This window comes from Oncorhynchus mykiss, chromosome 17 (genome assembly GCF_013265735.2).
Source record: "Oncorhynchus mykiss isolate Arlee chromosome 17, USDA_OmykA_1.1, whole genome shotgun sequence".
NCBI classification, from domain to species: domain Eukaryota; kingdom Metazoa; phylum Chordata; class Actinopteri; order Salmoniformes; family Salmonidae; genus Oncorhynchus; species Oncorhynchus mykiss.
In genome coordinates, this window is record NC_048581.1 from 76,415,821 (window position 1) to 76,436,910 (window position 21,090).

The window sequence follows — 21,090 nt, forward strand, 5'->3', positions numbered from 1 at the left end:
ATTTTGTTAAGAGATACTATAGTAGATAGGGTATTTGTTGTATAGAAAACACAAGTCATTTATCAGTTCATGTTCTAATTTCACCATGCCAGAAGGTGATGGGCCTCGCATTAGCTGGTGCGGTGGAATATCTTCTTGCAAATAAAGATGCATAGCCTAATCTACTACAACCCAAACCCAATCAAGAAAGTGTTGTCAAACTTTCAGCCTCCAACCACTAACAAGTCAACAAAGTGGGATAGTACTTGTAGCGAATAATAAAAGTCTAGAAAATATGCTTAGAGATGCTTAGAGTATAAAACCAGTATTCAATACAATTGTAGTTCACTATAATGACGTTATAATAATATTATAACATTATTATAGTGATTTGCAATTATGAGAGAGGTCTACAGACATGCAGGTGCTACAGTAACTACCAAATCTTGGTACATATTTGGTTATATCAATTCACATGATTGAACTATCAAAAATATTGCTTCCCACTCTGTAATCATAAGAAATAATAATGTGTCAAAATGTGAATCTACAGTGAGTCTGGTCCGTCATGAAGAGTTTGTGGAAGGTACCACGTGGGGAAAAGCACCTTATCCCTGAATTTGGTCCAAAGAAATCACCGCACTAAACTTCCTCTCTCGATTCAATAAACTCATGTTGAGTTACAAAGTGTATACACGGAGTATACCAATAGCATGGTTTCACAAAGTATAATTTGCACTTCTAACTTGATCTTGTGTTAAAGGATATTTACCCGGGGTCACAAACATGAGAAAATAAGTGAGCAACAACTACCGACCTAACTTTTAGAAAAGTAGCAAATGCTGTGTCTCTTCTAATGCTGTATCACTGAGCCTTTCGAAGAGTATACACGGTTTGCAGCGCATAGCACAATACATTACACAGTATTTCAGCTCTCATGTCGTATTATTGGTGTTGTTTATTAGTTTATTTCGCCATAGAAACCATTCTAAAAAAACATTGGCAAACAAAGACAAACTCCATGTGAGCAAACTGAAATAGTAGAATCAATGTCTAACGAGACGACATTAGAATACGATAAACTTACCCAATCGACAATGGTAGGTGCACGCAGTAGACAATTCTGTGCTAGAGATAATGAACTGTACACGCGATCTTGTATACCAAGTAAGCATGCAATATTCACACTGTAAATACTACCAACATTACTCCGCTTGGGGGACTAACTTTAACTGCGAGGATACATCTCTGCTGCATTCACGGAGAGCGCTGTTACCGGTAAAATAATCTAGACTTCACGCCACGTTCTGTCTCGAATAAGAGAGCGAGCTCTTTCTAATGTTATTACATTTTAATTCGCGTGGAAAGAAAAAATTATCGCGAATTTGGATGTTATTTTCTGATGTTCCAAATCCGTGACGTCATATCCACCTGCTGGGTAAACAACATTCATTGTAGATCTTCACAGAATTTTGACAGAAGTCATATTCGTTACCACTTACAATACACAGTAGTAGCCAATTCAAATAATGCAATTTTGGTGAGAGATGTAATGATGCATTAGTTTTAGCAGAAAGGGTCGACACCAACGGCTTGTCATGAAGTAAAAATGTCTAGCTGTAAGCTATCTAATTACAATTGATGCAGAAAGTTTATTTTCTTTTTTCTGCACTTTGTCCAATGGAAGGAGGGAGTTCGAGAGGTTAAAGTTCGATAGAGGGACAAACTAGACACCTATGTCTCAGCCTTAACTTTGTTGGAAAAAATGTTTTTGTCCCAGATTAATAAGAGATATATTAATTTAACTTACCTTATAGCATGTGCGTGGCGACACGCCACAACACAAACTATATAGCTATATTTTTTTGTCAATTATTGCGTTATACATTCACTTCATTAACTCCTTATCCTATATTATAAAGTGCATTATTAGTTACTTCAAAATATATGTTATAAGCCTATAATAACTGCCTTCAGCGACCTGCCTGTGAAAACGGAATGTTCCCCCGTTTCAGCTCGATTTACTGTCACTGAAGGACTTAAGACATTATGGCAGTAATTAAAATGTCTGTCATTTGTCCCCCTACAGAAGAGAATTATCATTGGTCGGTCCAACAGTCCAGGTAACACTTGTTGAAAAGCAACATTAATTTAGCCTCAATAGAAAATATTTTAAGTCTCTTTGTCCTTGATCAAGGTCTGCAAAGAACCGTTGATTTCTTTACAAAAGACAGTAAATTTATCATGGCTGCATCTAGGTGGCACAACATGGCTGATGGGTTTTCTTAGAAATGCTGTTTCTTTGGTGTAGAGCGCCACCCACTGACAGGTTAGCATGATCAGACCACAGGGTTGTGTTCAATAGTCCTCTGCTCTTCTCTCATACAGCCACAGAAACATGCAAGCATGGGATTTGTGTTTGGTCCATGTGAAGTCCAAAAACTGCAGTCAGACAGGGTGTTAAATTAGAAATAAACTTTAATCAATGAAGAAAACATACAACAGACAAGATTATGTGTAACAAATATACAGTACTTTACACCCAAAATACAAACAAAAAGAATACATAGAATAATATCTATGGATACCCCTTAATACTGGGGAATAGGGAAATTCACTAAATTAACTATTCCAACATAGGATATTATAAATAAAAAGATAGGGGAGGAATCATAGATTAAGTTAATTCAAATTCACACAACAGCACATCTTGCACTGGAGATTAATATTGATCCTTAAAACAAAAGCTGTCACACAATGTTTATGGTGAAATTAATCTAGTTTTGAAATAGATAGTCACATGCACTTACCTATTTTCCACACTATGGGCATGATAGAACTCTGCCCACAGATTGACGTATAGCACTACACATAGAGTTGATCAGGCTGTTGATTGTGGCCTGTGGAATGTTGTCCCACTTCTTGTTAATGGCTGTGTGAAGTTGCTGGATATTGTCGGGAAGTGGAACACGCTGTTGTACATGTCGATCCAGAGTATCCCAAACATGCTTAATTATTTAGATATATAAATATATATATATATATATATATATATATATATATATTGAAAAATACAAAATTCAGTTAATGGGTGACATGTCTGGTGAGTATCAAGGCCATGGAAGAACTGGTACATTTTCAGGTTCCGGTAATTGTGTAAAGATCCCGGTGACATGGGGACGTACATTATCATGCTGAAACATGAGGTAATGATGGCGGATGAATGGCACGACAATGGGCCTCAGGATCTCGGCACGGTATCTCTGTGCATTCAAATTGCCATCGATAAAATGCAATTGTGTTCGTTGTCCATAGCCTGCCTGCCCATAACCCCACCGCCACCATGGGGGCACTCTGTTCACAACATTGACATCAGCAAACCGCTCGCCCATTGGTCGCCTTACACTCCATCTGCCATCTGCCCGGTACAGTTGAAAGTGGGATTAATCTGTAAAGAACACACTTCTCCAACGTACATGTGGCCATCAAAGGTGAGCATCCAGTTTCAACTGTTCTGCCTGCAGCTATGGAACCCTGACCTGTTCACTGTGATTACTATTATTTGACCATGCTGGTCATTTATGAACATTTGAACATCTTGGCCATGTTCTGTTATAATCTCCACCCGGCACAGCCAGAAGAGTACTGGCCACCCCTCAAAGCCTGGTTCCTCTCTAGGTTTCTTCCTAGGTTTTGGCCTTTCTAGGGAGTTTTTCCTAGCCACAATGCTTCTACACCTGCATTGCTTGCTGTCTGGGGTTTTAGGCTGGGTTTCTTTACAGCACTTTGATATACCAGCTGATGTAAGAAGGGCTATATAAATACATTTGATTTGCCCACTGAACTGCAGTTAGGTCATGACCCTGGTGAGGACGATGAGCAAATAGATGAGCTTCCCGAGACGATTTCTGACAGTTTGTGCAGAAATTCTTCAGTTGTGCAAACCCACAGTTTCATCAGCTGTCCGGATGGCTGGTCTCAGATGTTCCTGCAGGTGAAGAAGCGGTATGTGGAGGTCCTGGGCTGACATGGTTACTCGTGGTCTGCAGTTGTAAGGACGGTTGGACATACTGGCAAATTCTCTAAAATGACATTGAGGTGACTTATGGTAGAGAAATTAACATTCAATTATCTAGCAACATCTCTGGTGCACAATCCTGCAGTCAGCATGCCAATTGCATGCTCCATCAAAACTTGACACACATCTGTGGCATTATGTTGTGTGACAAAACTGAACATTTTAGTGGCCTCTTATTGTCCCCAGTACAAGGTGCACCTGTGTAATGATCATACTGTTTAATCAGCTTCTTGATTTACCACACCTGACAGGTGGATGGATTATCTTGGAAAATGAGAAAATGCTCACAAACAGGGACGTAAACAAATTTGTGCACAAAATGTGAGAGAAATAAGCTTTTGCGCGAATGGAACATTTCTGGGATATTTTATTTCAGCTCATTAAACATGGGACCAACACTTTAGAAGTTTAGTTCATATTTTTGTTCAGTGATGATTCAGACATTTATAGTAACTTAAAAAACATCAGCTGGCGCACACCCAGAAAAATTAGTTTGTGTGGAGGTGCTAACTGCAAATAAACTATCAAAATAAAGTTGCACACTCCATATATAAACTCCCAGCAATTTAATGGGTATTTACCAACGTTTCGGCATCACTGTGCCTTCCTCAGTGTAATGTCTGGTTCAAGTATTCATGACATTACCCTGAGGAAGGCACAGTGATGCCGAAACGTTGGTAAATACCCATTAAATTGCTGGGAGTTTATATATGGAGTGTGCGACTTTATTTTGATAGTGGGCATTTATAGTAACAACAGCACCCCTCTCAATTTGCATCAAGTTGTAATCATACAATGTAATCAAAAAATATAATTCTCTAGGTGAACTTCCAATTAAAAATGTTGATCCATTAAAAGACAATACAACACACAATTACAAAGTCAGCTAAATGTATCTGCAGTTGAATATGGGGCATATTAAGCTCAATGGTGTCTAACAAAAGTGTTTTTGTATGAATTGTTTTTACATATTGTTGGTTTGATGTTGCCGATATTCTGTGGATTAGGCCTTGACATGATAGAGTGCTGCTTTAAAACAAATTAATTGAGGATTACTATCAATTATGTAACACCCTCTCCATATGCACTCATGCACACAACAAAGTAATTAGCTTTCTGTTAATTAGGTAATTAAGCAGATGAAAATAATCTACTCTGAATTTCCAAAGGGGGTGGATTTCATGATGTTCTCCCCTGCTGCTGAGGGTATGAGGAGCAACAGAGGAACAATACATGACTAACGTTCTACATGTAATGAAAGGAAACCATTTCTGGGGAGGGTTCACAGATAATGACTTCTGAGGACATTTCACCCATCTGTCCATACTGTATTTGTAAGCAAAAGCCTGGAAATTGACAACACACACCTACATTTCAAAAACAGGCATCCTGTTGGGATAATATTCATATTTTACGTATTTACTGCCAAGGTTGATCGAACCAGTGCTTGCAGTGTGTGAACAAATATAGACAAGCATAGGACTTAGCAAATAAACACTCTTGCTACGTGGCAAAGGACACAGAAAGTTAGTTTTTATTTATTTTTTCATTTCAGGGGTGATGATACTGAGCAGAGTATCATTAGTACTCTGTATTAAGTGACTTGCAACAGAAATGCAAGTGAAATATATGACAAAAAGTCACCAGTAGGTGGAGATAATGCGGCCAAGACCAAAGCATCAGAATATTCCCACAAATTAAAAACATTTTATTTTTCAGTAACCCTCGAACAACAAATGCAACAAAACTCACAAATATAGGACCAAGTTGCATACATTTTTAAACCAAATTCTACAACTGAGACGCTGGGCAGCGGAAGGCACAATTCTAATGTAAAATGTGATCAGTACAGCTCACTTTGAGATAATGGGATTAAAAACAGAAATAACAGAAGTTACACACTACATGACCAAAAGTATATAGACACCTGCTCGTGGAACATCTTTTTCCAAAATCATGGGCATTAAAATGGAGTTGGTCCCCCCTTTGCTGCTATAACAGCCTCCACTCTTCTGGGAAGGCTTTCCAATAGATGTTAGAACATTACTGCGGGGACTTGCTTCCAATCAGTCACAAGAGCATTACTGAGGTCGGGCACTGATGTTGGGCGATTAGGCCTGGCTCGCAGTCGGGGTTCCAATTCATCCCAAAGGAGTTTGATGGGGTTGAGGTCAGGGCTCTAAGCAATCAAGTCAAGCTTTTTCACATTGAGCTCAACAAACCATTTCTGTATGGACCTCACTTTGTGCACGGAGGCATTGTCATGCTGAAACAGGAAAGGGCCTCCCCCAAACTGTTGCCAGTCGGAAACACAGAATCATCTAGAATGTCATTGTACTGTATGCTGTAGCGTTAAGATTTCCCTTCACTGGAAAAAAAAGGGGCTTAGCCAGCACCACGAAAAACAGCCCCAGGCCATTATTCCTCCTTCACAGTTGGCACTAGCATTCAGGCACCCGCCAAACCCAGATTCTTCCGTCAGACTGCCAGATGGTGAAGCGTGATTCATCACACCAGAGAACACATTACCACTGCTCCAGAGTCCAATGGCGGCGAGTTTTACACCACTCCAGCCAACACTTATTGAGCATGTTGATCTTAGGCTTGTGTGCGTCTGCTCGGCCATGGAAACCCAATACATGAAGCACCCAATGAGCAGTTCTTGTGCCAATGTTGCTTCCAGAGGCAGTTTGGAACCCGGTAGTGAGTGTTGCACCCGAGGACAGACTATTTGTACGTGCATCAGCGGTCCCGTTCTGTGAGCTTGTGTTGCCTACCACTTCATGGCTGAGCCATTGTTGCTTCTAGACGTTGCAATTTTACAATAACAGCACTTAGTTGACCGGGGCAGCTCTGGAAGGGCAGAAATTTGACAAACTGACTTTTTGCATCCTGTCACGGTGCCATGTTGAAAGTCACTAAGTAAGGCCATTCTACTGCCAATGTTTGTCTATGGCGATTGCATGGCTGTGTGCTCGATTTTATACACCTGTCAGCAACGGGTGTGGCTGAAACAGCCGGATCCACTAATTTGAAAGGGTGTCCAAATACTTTTGCATATATAGTGCATATTAGCAGCACAAGTGTTCTGGTGACAGTGATGTGACAGCAACATGTGACATTTGTTTTTATTTTGGGCCGAGTTTCAATAAACTGAATGGTAACTTATCCTATTATTATATTCACCCAAACACTTCCAAAGAATGCATTTGCCACACTTTTAGAAAAGTGTAAATGAAATGTACTATACAGTGCCTTGCGAAAGTATTCGGCCCCCTTGAACTTTGCGACCTTTTGCCACATTTCAGGCTTCAAACATAAAGATATAAAACTGTATTTTTTTGTGAAGAATCAACAACAAGTGGGACACAATCATGAAGTGGAACGACATTTATTGGATATTTCAAACTTTTTTAACAAATCAAAAACTGAAAAATTGGGCGTGCAAAATTATTCAGCCCCTTTACTTTCAGTGCAGCAAACTCTCTCCAGAAGTTCAGTGAGGATCTCTGAATGATCCAATGTTGACCTAAATGACTAATGATGATAAATACAATCCACCTGTGTGTAATCAAGTCTCCGTATAAATGCACCTGCACTGTGATAGTCTCAGAGGTCCGTTAAAAGCGCAGAGAGCATCATGAAGAACAAGGAACACACCAGGCAGGTCCGAGATACTGTTGTGAAGAAGTTTAAAGCCGGATTTGGATACAAAAAGATTTCCCAAGCTTTAAACATCCCAAGGAGCACTGTGCAAGCGATAATATTGAAATGGAAGGAGTATCAGACCACTGCAAATCTACCAAGACCTGGCCATCCCTCTAAACTTTCAGCTCATACAAGAAGACGACTGATCAGAGATGCAGCCAAGAGGCCCATGATCACTCTGGATGAACTGCAGAGATCTACAGCTGAGGTGGGAGACTCTGTCCATAGGACAACAATCAGTTGTATATTGCACAAATCTGGCCTTTATGGAAGAGTGGCAAGAAGAAAGCCATTTCTTAAAGATATCCATAAAAAGTGTCGTTTAAAGTTTGCCACAAGCCACCTGGGAGACACACCAAACATGTGGAAGAATGTGCTCTGGTCAGATGAAACCAAAATTGAACTTTTTGGCAACAATGCAAAACGTTATGTTTGACGTAAAAGCAACACAGCTGAACACACCATCCCCACTGTCAAACATGGTGGTGGCAGCATCATGGTTTGGGCCTGCTTTTCTTCAGCAGGGACAGGGAAGATGGTTAAAATTGATGGGAAGATGGATGGAGCCAAATACAGGACCATTCTGGAAGAAAACCTGATGCAGTCTGCAAAAGACCTGCGACTGGGACGGAGATTTGTCTTCCAACAAGACAATGATCCAAAACATAAAGCAAAATCTACAATGGAATGGTTCAAAAATAAACATATCCAGGTGTTAGAATGGCCAAGTCAAAGTCCAGACCTGAATCCAATCGAGAATCTGTGGAATGAACTGAAAACTGCTGTTCACAAATGCTCTCCATCCAACCTCACTGAGCTCGAGCTGTTTTGCAAGGAGGAATGGGAAAAAATGTCAGTCTCTCGATGTGCAAAACTGATAGAGAAATACCCCAAGCGACTTACAGCTGTAATCGCAGCAAAAGGTGGCGCTACAAAGTATTAACTTAAGGGGGCTGAATCATTTTGCACGCCCAATTTTTCCGTTTTTGATTTGTTAAAAAAGTTAGAAATATCAAATAAATGTCGTTCCACTTCATGATTGTGTCCCACTTGTTGTTGATTCTTCACAAAAAATACAGTTTTATATCTTTATGTTTGAAGCCTGAAATGTGGCAAAAGGTCGCAAAGTTCAAGGGGGCCGAATACTTTCGCAAGGCACTGTATATACAGTACTTTGTTAATATTTGATCCTTTTAAAGTTACATTTTTTTCTGATACAAAATAAAAAAATACACCAGTATAACACTGTTCATACCTATTGCATATTAACAGCGCTGCAATCAAAGTATAATCATAATGTGTAAGAATGTCTGGGGACTTCGCTCATTGCTACCTGTAGCATTTGAGTCAATGTCTCTAACTTCAATGCTGATGTTAATATTGGTGAGTCATGATTGAGTGTGTGCCAAAAAGCACTGTCTGCCAACAGTTACAAATACTACAACTTTTAGGACACTCAATTTTTCACAAATGAGTCAAAGTATATATGGATCAAACAATTCCTAATTCCAAGACAGCTAAAACATACATTGTATAAACAAGCAACATCACTCTAAGGGCATATGTAGTGAAAACCAGTGAACTGTGGGTCAGTGGTGTGCCATAGATACAGTAGGGATCAATGCTCGCTTGTGAGGTCCATGGCATGCCAAGAGAGCAGAGCAGTGACAGTGCAGCGATAGCGCGCATTATCATTCTAAAGAAGAAACAGCACATATACAGAAATTACATGAATGAAGACTAAGGACCATTTTTCTTAAATGACAGACTAAATTAAAAAAGACCTACCGGTACATTAAAGATAGAATCTCTTTAGAATTGTGTTTCAAGAACAAACAAAAAAACAATAAAAGGCATCAGACTGAAACTCAGCCATTTGAATCTATAAAAATATATATCAATAACATTCTATGACGTTTTCCTCGGTTCGATGTACAGTAATGCAAAATTATATTTTAGATTAAGTTGAGGAGAGAAGGTTAAATCCAGGCGAGAATAGAGCTTTATCAAAAAGTGCAGAGGCTAATGTCGTGAACGCCCTCCTTCAAAGGCATGATGTTCTCTGTGAGCTGAAAGACGAAAACAGTCATAATTAATGTAAACCCTTGACTTCACATACATAGCTAATATTTTATCCTGGATTTAAAAAAATGCCTAAAACTCACCGGGGGCATGTAGATGGAGAGCGGGCAGACAAGAGTGGTGAAACTAACCAAAAGCGTGTGAAAATCCTAATGGATTCTAGCTCAATAGATAGCAAGATTTTATATGCGTCTGCTACTTCAAATTAACGAATGCCCATCAGTTAGGTTAAGTATCTAAATAGTCAATACCACCACTAGAAAGTCAGGTTTGGTAGCAACTTTCAAAATCGGCAACTGACAGTTCTCACTTTTGCTTTGTATGTATGCTAGTAGTATAGTACATCAATCATCTTTGCTGATGGGGATGTTGTGTTTCCGTAAGTGAATAAATTGGAATAGATATGCAGGCATGGTAAAGCCTCAACCTTTTTGTATGTCTTTCAAATTTCAATTAGCTTGAAAAATAACTACATACGGATAACATTATTCATATTTTGTATGACTACAATGCCTCAGTCAAAACTCAAAAATAGAGACATAGTATAATTTCGCAGAGCGTCACAGCAGCCAAAGAATTCAAAGCCCGCCTACCCTCAGCTGGGTAATAATCATTCAAAACAATGCATTTTAAAATAAATGACGAAAACAAAAGACCATACTCACATTTATAAAATACTGCTTTAAAAGTTATGTGCGGGAGGAGTTCATAGACTTTCCCTAAGATATTCGCTTCACTAGCAAGAGATGCATTTCCGTTCCAGACTTGAACAACATCGTCTCGATCTCGAATACTAACGCTTACACCAACCACTTCATCCTCTGTAAAGACAAAGGAAAAGGAAAGATAGAAATCAGTACATATAAATGGTACATGTTTCCACTACCTCATATATTCACATCATATTCTATTATTAGTGCCAGAGGGTGAATCAGCTTGGGATAACGTAACAATCATTTGGTTCATTTTCTAACTTAAGAAAGTTTAGTAGGAATACAACTAAAATAGGCCGCATAGTGTCTGGCCATGATGGAGTCCTCACGTTGTAATTCTACAAATCACTCAACCCCTCAAGCACTAGATTCAACATCATGTACTGACTTGAAAGTAGGGACTCACCTGAAGCACAATAATCTGCAAACTGCTCTCCAATCGTGGCAAGTAACAACTCCTTCCAAACAGCAGACTGAGAGTGAAAATATTTTTAAAAAGTGTTTTATAGAACCAACTCAGTCAGTGAGTGAGTAATATGGCATTCATTCGAGATGTATTAAGGATGAGTGAAGGTTCTTAAAACATACAGTGCTTTCTTTTGGTACTTTCATCTTCCAGACTCCACCTTTAGCATTACTTTCTTCTTCCCTGTTGGAGATTAAAGAATTAAGACTCAGTAACATTTGAGCTCAGCATTTAGGCTGACACTAACATATGAGGTTTCAACCAAAAACTCTTGTCTCAGGCAGCAAAAACTAGGAAATTATAATAATTTACCAGAAGCATTCTAGTTTGTGCCACTTAAGTCATGAAAGAGGTTACGTAACAAAATTTCCAAGGAACCTTCCAGTGAAACCACAATCTAAAGCCTTAATTTATTTAATTTTGGGATAACTATTTTCCATGAAGTTAGTGGACTTACCATAGGGGCCTCCTCTCTCCATGCATTAAGTGATAACTACATCTTAGAGGCAGTGTAGTCACAGGAGGGATGTTGTTGTATACACTCCAGAAACTCTACTCAGAGAAAATCAGTAGAGACAAATCGATGCATAATTAACAACGGCCTACTGAAAATATATTTATCTCAATCCAATGAAAAGACTGCCTTGCTGATCTCTTAGTTAGCTAGTTAGTTAAAATAAAGTCAACCTATGGATTTTGTAAAAACATTTTAACTAGACAAATCATTTAAGAACAAATTACTATTTACAATGATGACCTACACTGGCCAAACCAGGATCTGAGTAGATAGCTTGAAGAGGTAATTTACAACGTTATCCATCATTTCCCCACATTAAATCACCTGAACAGTTTGTACTGTGTAGATCTTTTTCAGATTGGATTCGCACTCTGCTGCTGTTGTCCCTGGCAATGACCTAAAAGAGAAACACAAACAAGCTGCTTCTTGAAAACCAAGCCCATTCCCAAAGACAGATGTGTGTCAAAGCCTGTATCAAAGTAAGACATTTCTTAGGCATGTTGGAGCTGCATAACCAACATTAGCACTGAACCATATCTAGTCATGACAAATTCAGTGATGTGATCAGGAGGTCAAATTTTATTAGTCACATGAACTGAATACAACAGGTATACAACAGACCTTACAGTGAAATGCTTGCTTACGAAAATAGTGGGTAGGTCAAGTTCCATGTGTGAGATTGTATTTATATATATATATATATGTATTTATATATATATATATATATATATATATATATATATATATATATATATATATATATATATATATATATATATATAATTCCTTATTGAATACTAAAAATATCGAAATAAAATGGGCACACATTTGTAGATCCCAGTCTATGAACTTGCCAAAACATTCTCACTACATTGTGATTGCAATTATGCAAATGTTTTGGTTAGGCCATCTGCTGAACTTCAATTAAAATGTAAATTGGACAGTTGACTTTTACAATAAATTGACCTGAAGTCAAGAGATGTTACTCAAAGTAGCCTTCTCAAAGCAAGACTGTAGCTTCGTACTATCGACTGCAGAATACGATGTGATCACGTCTGATAGCGGGAGACTAGATAGAATGTAGCCAGAATGTAGCCTGAATCTGACTCAGCTTGCAACAATGTTGCAGCGTTGTCACAACTGGTGGAAGCAGCAGACAAGGTAGCCAGGAAGCCTATAGTTAGCGTCACAACTTATTGGATAGTTAGCTAGAAAATGCACTAATAATACATTATAGTTGTTCAAACATATCATAGGTAAACGTTCACGCTGGTAAAGATAGCATACCGGTAAATTAGCTGGGGCGGGAACAAGCGATCTAACGTAGTTAGCAGTATCTGGAAGACCCTCTTTTCTTCTAGCTATAAGAGTTGTGTAAGGCCGACATCGATGTTGTCGGCTGTCTTTAAGTGAGTCTTACTCCGTTCGTATGTAAAACACGATGTGCGTTGTACTAAACGTTAAGATGAGTGTTGCTAGCTAACGTTAGCTACATTTAGGTAATCATTCGTATTTTTGTTACCTGTCAAGCCAAAATGTCCACGGAGAGTGGAGGGGCAGTGTTGTGCCATCTTCGACGTGATTTGTGATGTTTTCCAATTCTTTCTCGTCAAAGTGAATGTCATTTTCAGATGGATTTGAAAGGTCGTTCTTTGTTTCTGTGTTCATCTGCACATTTGCACCTGCAGGAACCGCCATTTTCTGTGTACAAAATCAAAGTATTTTTGTGAAAAGGCTCGGTGTAGCTCCTTGAACCGAATTGCCTCTTTCGTGTTCACCCCGACGGAGCAAGTATCCACACAGGGAAGTCTTCTTCTTCTATGGTATAACTTATTTTTCTCATATGACACAATGGCGGTCTGCAAACATACGTTAGGGGTGCATGCTGCCCCCTACTGTGTGGGGTGAAAATCGGAGTACTTTAACGCAGAATACAAGGGGAATAGGGAAAGAGTGGGGGGGACTATTATTGCCCCCCAAAAAACTCGAATAAATCTAAGCGTTTAGCCCGGTTCAAATGTCTACTCTGATTCCTACAGGCTCTGGTGCGTGAGAGGGAAGTGCATCTGCTGACAGTATTTCCTGCAATCAGTGGTGTAGTGGAGGGTATACACCATATACCCACTTTTTTGTGGGCATTGCATATACTCACTTAATTCCCACAATGCGTAGCAAATTAGGCTATAGTGGAGGTACACAGTATCAATTAGTAGGGCTGATGGATAGATCAGAATGTTTAGCTTAATATGATGATAAACTATTATTTCTTCATATTTTAAGCGCAGAAATGTGCACACAGCAATTTGCTGGAAAACACAGTTATAGAATGCGCAAGGCGGTTTCATGGACAGAGATGGAAATAACCATTACAGGGAGGATCTAAAGATGTAACAACTGTCATGGGTTGCTAATATGACTAGGATAATGCCTTTGGCTGCTAGACAATGAAATAAAGTTGGTTTGAAATCCCATAGAACAGGAGAGTGCATATGAGGAAGTCTTTATAAAATAATTGCTTCCATGTTTTTTGGGGTAGGATTTTGGCTATATGGTACTTTGAAGCAAGGTAAGACATACCTCATAATATGAAGTAAAATGCCCAGGTTTCAAACAATTAAAGAACAGGAAATAGATAGGATGCTAATGATAGGCCTAACCTTATTGTGGTAGATGGAAAGGCTTTCCTAAAAATGTTAAATTAACTAGCTACTAAGTATCCAACCTGGCAGAATGATGTCATGATTATTTGCATCAATCCAGTGGCCATTTGTTTTGCAAACTCCATCTAATGTGCACCACAGAAACACCAAACAGTGCTAGGTGCCTGCCCAGTTCAATTAAAGGGTAACTGAACTAAAAAATAAAAATGTCTTAGATTTTTCCCAGAAAAAAGGGTGACGTTGAGTCCAAAATTCTGAAAAAAATATGAATCTTAAATCTGATTCTGACTCAGTTGACAGATTAATTTATCTATTTCAATAAAAAAAAGTTTGTTTCTTTCTTTTTTTTTGCGCTACTTGTCAGTGTTCCAAACGGGACATTATTTGTATTTGTATCTAAGCACAGTAGCCTACTTGACTTGAGCAGGAGCTCATCGGAACTGAGTCCTGGCATTACATTACATTTTCTTCTGCTTGAGTTCCTGCACTTCCTATAGAATATTAGCTCAAAATAATTGAGGAGTTTATGCACCTAAATATAAATTGTACCGGGACACAATGAGGACCGGCAACTATTTCAGTCCAAGTCCAGCACTGGCCTAAACATGCATACACCATCAGATGCAATTCATAGCAAGCAGTAGTGAGGGGGTGGGAAAACAAAAGGGATATATATTGACAATAATAATACATTTGACTTGACAGGACACTCTTACATAAAATATAGTGATGTCCATAAAATATATTTTATTTAGGCCTATGTAATGAATTTGTGTTATGCTTGTTAATTTACTGGGAAAAACCCCCCAAAAAAACGATTTGGACAAAAAAAACGAATCAGCTTATCAATGTCTAAATAAATGGGCAGGTTCAGTCACTTCGTACTAATACAATGTACAGTAAACAGTAGCTATCGCTGTGTAATAGGCTACGCTGTGTAGGCTACTCACAGTTAGCTAGCTAAGTAAGACTCAAGTAAAATGGCCAAACAAAGCTCACTGAGACTGTGTGTAGAAGAGGTTGTTGGAGCATTTGCCAAGTTATTTTTATTGCATTGATCTAATCGAAGGCCTTAAAGACAGTTTCAGTGCATTCAGAGACAATGATCAGCACTACACCGCTGTTGTTTTCTTCACTTTTAGAAATCATTAAACTCGCTTCTCCACTTCAACTCGCAGGCTCTCCCTCCGCTGAGACATTACCATTAGTCCAGTGAAATAAAAATACAATTTATTTCAATTTATGCTCTGATGTGCCTCACAAGTAGGCTACACCAACTGACCTATTACCAGTGTCATCATACAGTGCCTTCGGAAGGTATTCAGACCCCTTGACATTTTACAAATGTTGTTACGTTACAGCCTTATTCTAAAATTGATTAAATATATATTTTTTCAGCAATCTACACACAATACCTCATAATGACAAAGCGAAAGCAGGTTTTTAGATTTTTTGTTTGCAAAAAAACATAACCACTTTATCTACATAAATATATAGACCCTTTGCTATGATACTCAAAATTGAGCTCAGGTGCATCCTGTTTCCATTCATCATCCTTGAGATCATCATCCTTCATTGGAGTCCACCTGAGGTATATTAAATTGATTGGACATGATTTGGAAAGGCACACACCTACAGTGCCTTGCGAAAGTATTCGGCCCCCTTGAACTTTGTGACCTTTTGCCACATTTCAGGCTTCAAACATAAAGATATAAAACTGTATTTTTTTGTGAAGAATCAACAACAAGTGGGACACAATCATGAAGTGGAACGACATTTATTGGATATTTCAAACTTTTTTAACATTTCAAAAACTGAAAAATTAGGCGTGCAAAATTATTCAGCCCCTTAACTTTCAGTGCAGCAAACTCTCTCCAGAAGTTCAGTGAGGATCTCTGAATGATCAAACGTTGACCTAAATGACTAATGATGATAAATACAATCCACCTGTGTGTAATCAAGTCTCCGTATGAATGCACCTGCACTGTGATAGTCTCAGAGGTCCGTTAAAAGCGCAGAGAGCATCATGAAGAACAAGGAACACACCAGGCAGGTCCGAGATACTGTTGTGAAGAAGTTTAAAGCCGGATTTGGATACAAAAGATTTCCCAAGCTTTAAACATCCCAAGGAGCACTGTGCAAGCGATAATATTGAAATGGAAGGAGTATCAGACCACTGCAAATCTACCAAGACCTGGCCGTCCCTCTAAACTTTCAGCTCATACAAGGAGAAGACTGATCAGAGATGCAGCCAAGAGGCCCATGATCACTCTGGATGAACTGCAGAGATCTACAGCTGAGGTGGGAGACTCTGTCCATAGGACAACAATCAGTCGTATATTGCACAAATCTGGCCTTTATGGAAGAGTGGCAAGAAGAAAGCCATTTCTTAAAGATATCCATAAAAAGTGTCGGTTAAAGTTTACCACAAGCCACCTGGGAGACACACCAAACATGTGGAAGAAGGTGCTCTGGTCAGATGAAACCAAAATTGAACTTTTTGGCAACAATGCAAAACGTTATGTTTGGCGTAAAAGCAACACAGCTGAACACACCATCCCCACTGTCAAACATGGTGGTGGAAGCATCATGGTTTGGGCCTGCTTTTCTTCAGCAGGGACAGGGAAGATGGTTAAAATTGATGGGAAGATGGATGGAGACAAATACAGGACCATTCTGGAAGAAAACCTGATGGAGTCTGCAAAAGACCTGAGACTGGGACGGAGATTTGTCTTCCAACAAGACAATGATCCAAAACATAAAGCAAAATCTACAATGGAATGGTTCAAAAATAAACATATCCAGGTGTTAGAATGGCCAAGTCAAAGTCCAGACCTGAATCCAATCGAGAATCTGTGGAAAGAACTGAAAACTGCTGTTCACAAATGCTCTCCATCCAACCTCACTGAGCTCGAGCTGTTTTGCAAGGAGGAATGGGAAAAAAATTCCATCTCTCGATGTGCAAAACTGATAGAGACATACCCCAAGTGACTTACAGCTGTAATCGCAGCAAAAGGTGGCGCTACAAAGTATTAACTTAAGGGGGCTGAATAATTTTGCACGCCCAATTTTTCAGTTTTTGATTTGTTAAAAAAGTTTGAAATATCCAATAAATGTCGTTCCACTTCATGATTGTGTCCCACTTGTTGTTGATTCTTCACAAAAAAATACAGTTTTATATCTTTATGTTTGAAGCCTGAAATGTGGCAAAAGGTCACAAAGTTCAATGGGGCCGAATACTTTCGCAAGGCACTGTATGTAAGGTCCGACAGTTGACAGCGCATGTCAGAGCAAAAACCAAGCCATGGTGTCGAAGGTATTGTCCCGAGGCACAGATCTGGGGAAGGGTACCAAAAAATGTCTGCAGCATTGAATGTCCCCAAGAACACAGTGGCCTCCATCACAGGGAGGTGACCAAGAACCCAATGGTCACTCTGAGAGAGCTCTAGAGTTCCTCTATGGGAGAACCTTCAGAAGGACAACCATCTCTGCAGCACTCCACCAATCAGGCCTTTATGGTAGAGTGGCCAGACAGAAGCCACTCCTCAGTAAAAGGCACATGACAGCCCGCTTGGAGTTTGCCAAAAGGCACTTAAAGACTCTCAGGCAATGAAAAACAAGATTCTCTGGTCTGATGAAACTAAGACTGAACTCTTTGGCCTGAAAACCAAGCTTCACGTCTGGAGGAAAGCTGGCACCATCCTTACAGTGAAGCATGGTGGTGGCATCATCATGCTGTGGGGATGTTTTTCAGTGGCAGGGACTGGGAGACTAGTCAGGATCAAGGCAAAGATGAACAGAACAAATTACAGAGAGATCCTTGCTGAAAATCTGCTCCAGAGCGCTCAGGACCTCAAACTGGAGCAAAGGTTCACCTTCCAACAGGACAATGATCCTAACCACACAGCCAAGACAACGCAGGAGTGGCTTCGGGGACAGGCCCAGCGAGAGCCCAGACTTGAACCCAATCGAACATCTCTGGAGAGAATCTGAGAGAATCTGCAGAGAGGAACTTCCCAAATGCAGGTGTGCCAAGTTTGTAGCATCATACCCAAGAAGACTCAAGGCTGTAATCCGTTGATGCTAAAAAGGGTCCTCAGATCACAGTTGTTGGATGGGGTGTTGTCTGTAAAGTGCGGCACCAGGTCCAAGGGCAGCTCCACATCACTGGAAGGGACACTTTCTTCTTCGTTGTGGGGACCACCAAAGCCACAATCACCATCCCCATCCATCGTGACGACCTCAGGCAGACTCAAATTGCTGGACTAGAAGAGTTTTTCAAGGACCACATGCTCCCAAAGTTGGCACTGCAACAGTGAACGTCTGTAAATATAATCTAAATAGTTTTTGCACACATCAGTTTTTATCTTACCTTGAGGGGTTTATTCCAATCAGTTTTGGGGATGGGACACTGGATCAACATTCTCGTCGCGTCTCCTGTCAGTACCTGTTTTTAGGGAAGGCAATGATCCAAAAATATTCAACATAGTTCATACACACACACACTAGGCTCCCATAATAGGTTATATTACATACAAGTTTTGATCAAGGCAGCCAACTAAAGTAATGTAGTTAACTTTATAATGGAAACAGTGGGAATTTACTGTATATCTGTGATGTTCAAATAATTTCTTACCTGGGTCTTACTTGCTGAAGGCCCCAGGCATCCCTGCCTGTACCTGACATTGTTGAAAAACAAGTGAACAATGAATACATTTCATACACAAACAATAGGCTCCTAGAATAGGTTAAATTACATTAAAGTTTTGGTAAAAGCAGCCAACTAAAGTAATAGTTCATCTCTGCACAGCATGTTAGTTTGTCAGCTCACTAGGCAGCCAGTTTGTGGAATGATTAGCTGACAACATTTAAATTGAACTGACAATATTTCAAATTAACTGCCACCAACAAAGCAAAGCAATATCAAAGCAAATGGCTACCTGCTATCCCGACACCATCCCTCATGCTTGGAACTTCAATGCTTCCATTGAACTCCAAATAAGAAGTAGAGTTGGATAGGACACACCCTACAAAAATAATCTGGACTGCTAACTAGAGAGGGAGCAAGAGAGAGACAGAGTGAAAGAGAGAGAGAGAGAAGATGGGAGATTCATCACTTCTAGCAGATCTCCTTGCTGAGGGTGGCGTTGATCATGCACTGCTTCTTGTGGGGTGAGCCTGATGTCCTTCATCTCTAAAACATGGGCAAAAGGGGATATAAAGTCAACATTTCGATGCATCTACAAATTCAATGTTTTACGCAAAGTTGTATCATATTTGATAAGTTACTGCCCTGTCCGTCCACAGGCTCGTTGTGCTGTAGTCTCCACAACTCCCACTGGCACGAGATGTCCATGCACCGGATGGCCTGAAGGATGCACTCCTGTTGGACTGGAAAACAACGAGATATTTGGTCTATGGTAGGTATTTTTCAATGCTGTATCACCATCTTTATCTGGACAGAAAACATCATCATAACATTATCATAAAACATTATCATAACACAAACACTGGACAATGTGACAAGTTGTCCCTTAATTGGTGTTAGGGGGCAGTATTTTCATTTTTGGGAAAAAAAACGTTCCCGTTTTAAACGGGATATTTTGTCAGGAAAAGATGCTAGAATATGCATATAATTGACAGCTTTGGATAGAAAACACTCTAACGTTTCCAAAACTGTAAAGATATTGTCTGTGAGTATAACAGAACTGATGTTGCAGGCGAAAGCCTGAGAAAAATCCAATCCGGATGTGCCCCAGGTTTTGAAAGCGCTGCATTCCATTGACTCCCTATTCAGCTGTGAATGTACCATCAACGATCTTACGCTTTCTACGTATTCCCCAAGGTGTCTACAGCATTGTGACGTAGTTTTACGCATTTCTGTTGAAGAATAGCTGTAGGCTATAAGTGGTCACATGGTGGCTCCGAGAGAGATTCTCGCATAAAATACAGAGGTAGCCATTACTCCAATCGGTCCTAGTGAAAAACAAATTGTCCCGACGGATATATTATCGAATAGATATTAGAAAAACACCTTGAGGATGGATTCTAAACAACGTTTGCCATGTTTCTGTCGATATTATGGAGCTAATTTGGAATATTTTTCGGAGTTGTGGTGACTGCAATTTCCAGGCGATTTCTCAGCCAAACCTGAAGAACAAAAGGAGCTATTTCGCCTACAAAAATAATATTTTGGGAAAAAATGAACTTTGGCTGGGAGTCTCGTGAGTGAAAACATCCGAAGTTCATCAAAGGTAAACTATTTAATTTGATTGCTTTTCTGATTTCTGTGACAAGGTTGCCTGCTGCTAGCAAGGCATAATGCTATGCTAGGCTATGATAAACTTACACAAATGCTTGTCTAGCGTTGGCTGTAAAGCATATTTTGAAAATCTGAGATGACAGGGTGATTAACAAAAGGCTAAGCTGTGTTCCAATATATTTCACTTGTGATTTTCATGAATAGGAATATTTTCTAGGAAGATTTATGTCCGTTGCGTTATGCTAATTAGTGTCAGATGATGACAACGGTCCCGTTCACGGGATGGGGTGTCACTACAGGTTAACAACCAATCTTAAATCAAGAGAACCGTACACAAACATGGCAAACATACTAGGCATATATATATATCTACAAATGTATTGTTGTACACAATATTGTATCACATTTGATGAGTTACTGAACTGTCCGTTCACAGGCTCAATCTGCTGTAGTCTCTACAACTGGACTCTTGTGCTTGTATCACACTGCAACAGGATGTTTTCTAATAGCCATTTCACTGCTGTGTCAGGCTAGTTTGGCACACTGTCTACTAAGCCCAGTCTGAAACGTATGCTTAATTTCCATCCCATGTATAACTGACTTCACAGGTCATTTGATTAGTCAT

General features: G+C 39.6%; 2 protein-coding genes across 7 annotated transcripts in view; both read right to left on the reverse strand.

Annotated features, from left to right (window-relative positions):
* Nucleotides 1-1,628, reverse strand: part of LOC110494596 (forkhead box protein P1-B) — a 233,073-nt gene extending 231,445 nt beyond the window's left edge. For 3 of the 6 annotated variants that reach the window (XM_021569804.2, XM_036950692.1, XM_021569802.2), the window contains exon 1: nt 1,067-1,627. The gene's annotated coding sequence lies outside the window, so the exon portion shown is untranslated. Of the gene's footprint in view, nt 1-1,066 lie in introns of all 6 variants that reach the window. The other 3 variants (XM_036950691.1, XM_021569807.2, XM_021569806.2) reach the window with 2 other exon arrangements.
* A 7,893-nt stretch (nt 1,629-9,521) lies between these two features.
* LOC110494597 (eukaryotic translation initiation factor 4E type 3) lies at nt 9,522-13,353 on the reverse strand. The gene is made up of 7 exons (XM_021569808.2): nt 13,066-13,353; nt 11,868-11,940; nt 11,484-11,578; nt 11,149-11,209; nt 10,967-11,033; nt 10,513-10,668; nt 9,522-9,834 (listed from the first exon to the last, which is right to left on the reverse strand). The coding sequence occupies exons 1-7, from the start codon at nt 13,239-13,241 to the stop codon at nt 9,788-9,790; spliced, it is 675 nt and encodes a 224-aa protein (XP_021425483.1). The 5' UTR covers nt 13,242-13,353; the 3' UTR covers nt 9,522-9,787.
* Between the last annotated feature and the right edge of the window lie 7,737 nt (nt 13,354-21,090).

What these genes read in the sequence shown, in the direction of transcription:
- LOC110494597 (XM_021569808.2), bottom strand. Translation starts at nt 13,241, where the DNA reads ATGGCGGTTCCTGCAGGTGCAAATGTGCAGATGAACACAGAAACAAAG. An exon ending in AAGTACCAAAAGAAAGCACT is followed by an intron (nt 11,034 to 11,148) that starts GTATGTTTTAAG and finishes TTTCACTCTCAG; the next exon opens with TCTGCTGTTTGGAAGGAGTT. An exon ending in TAAAGCAGTATTTTATAAAT is followed by an intron (nt 9,835 to 10,512) that starts GTGAGTATGGTC and finishes TTCGTCTTTCAG; the next exon opens with CTCACAGAGAACATCATGCC.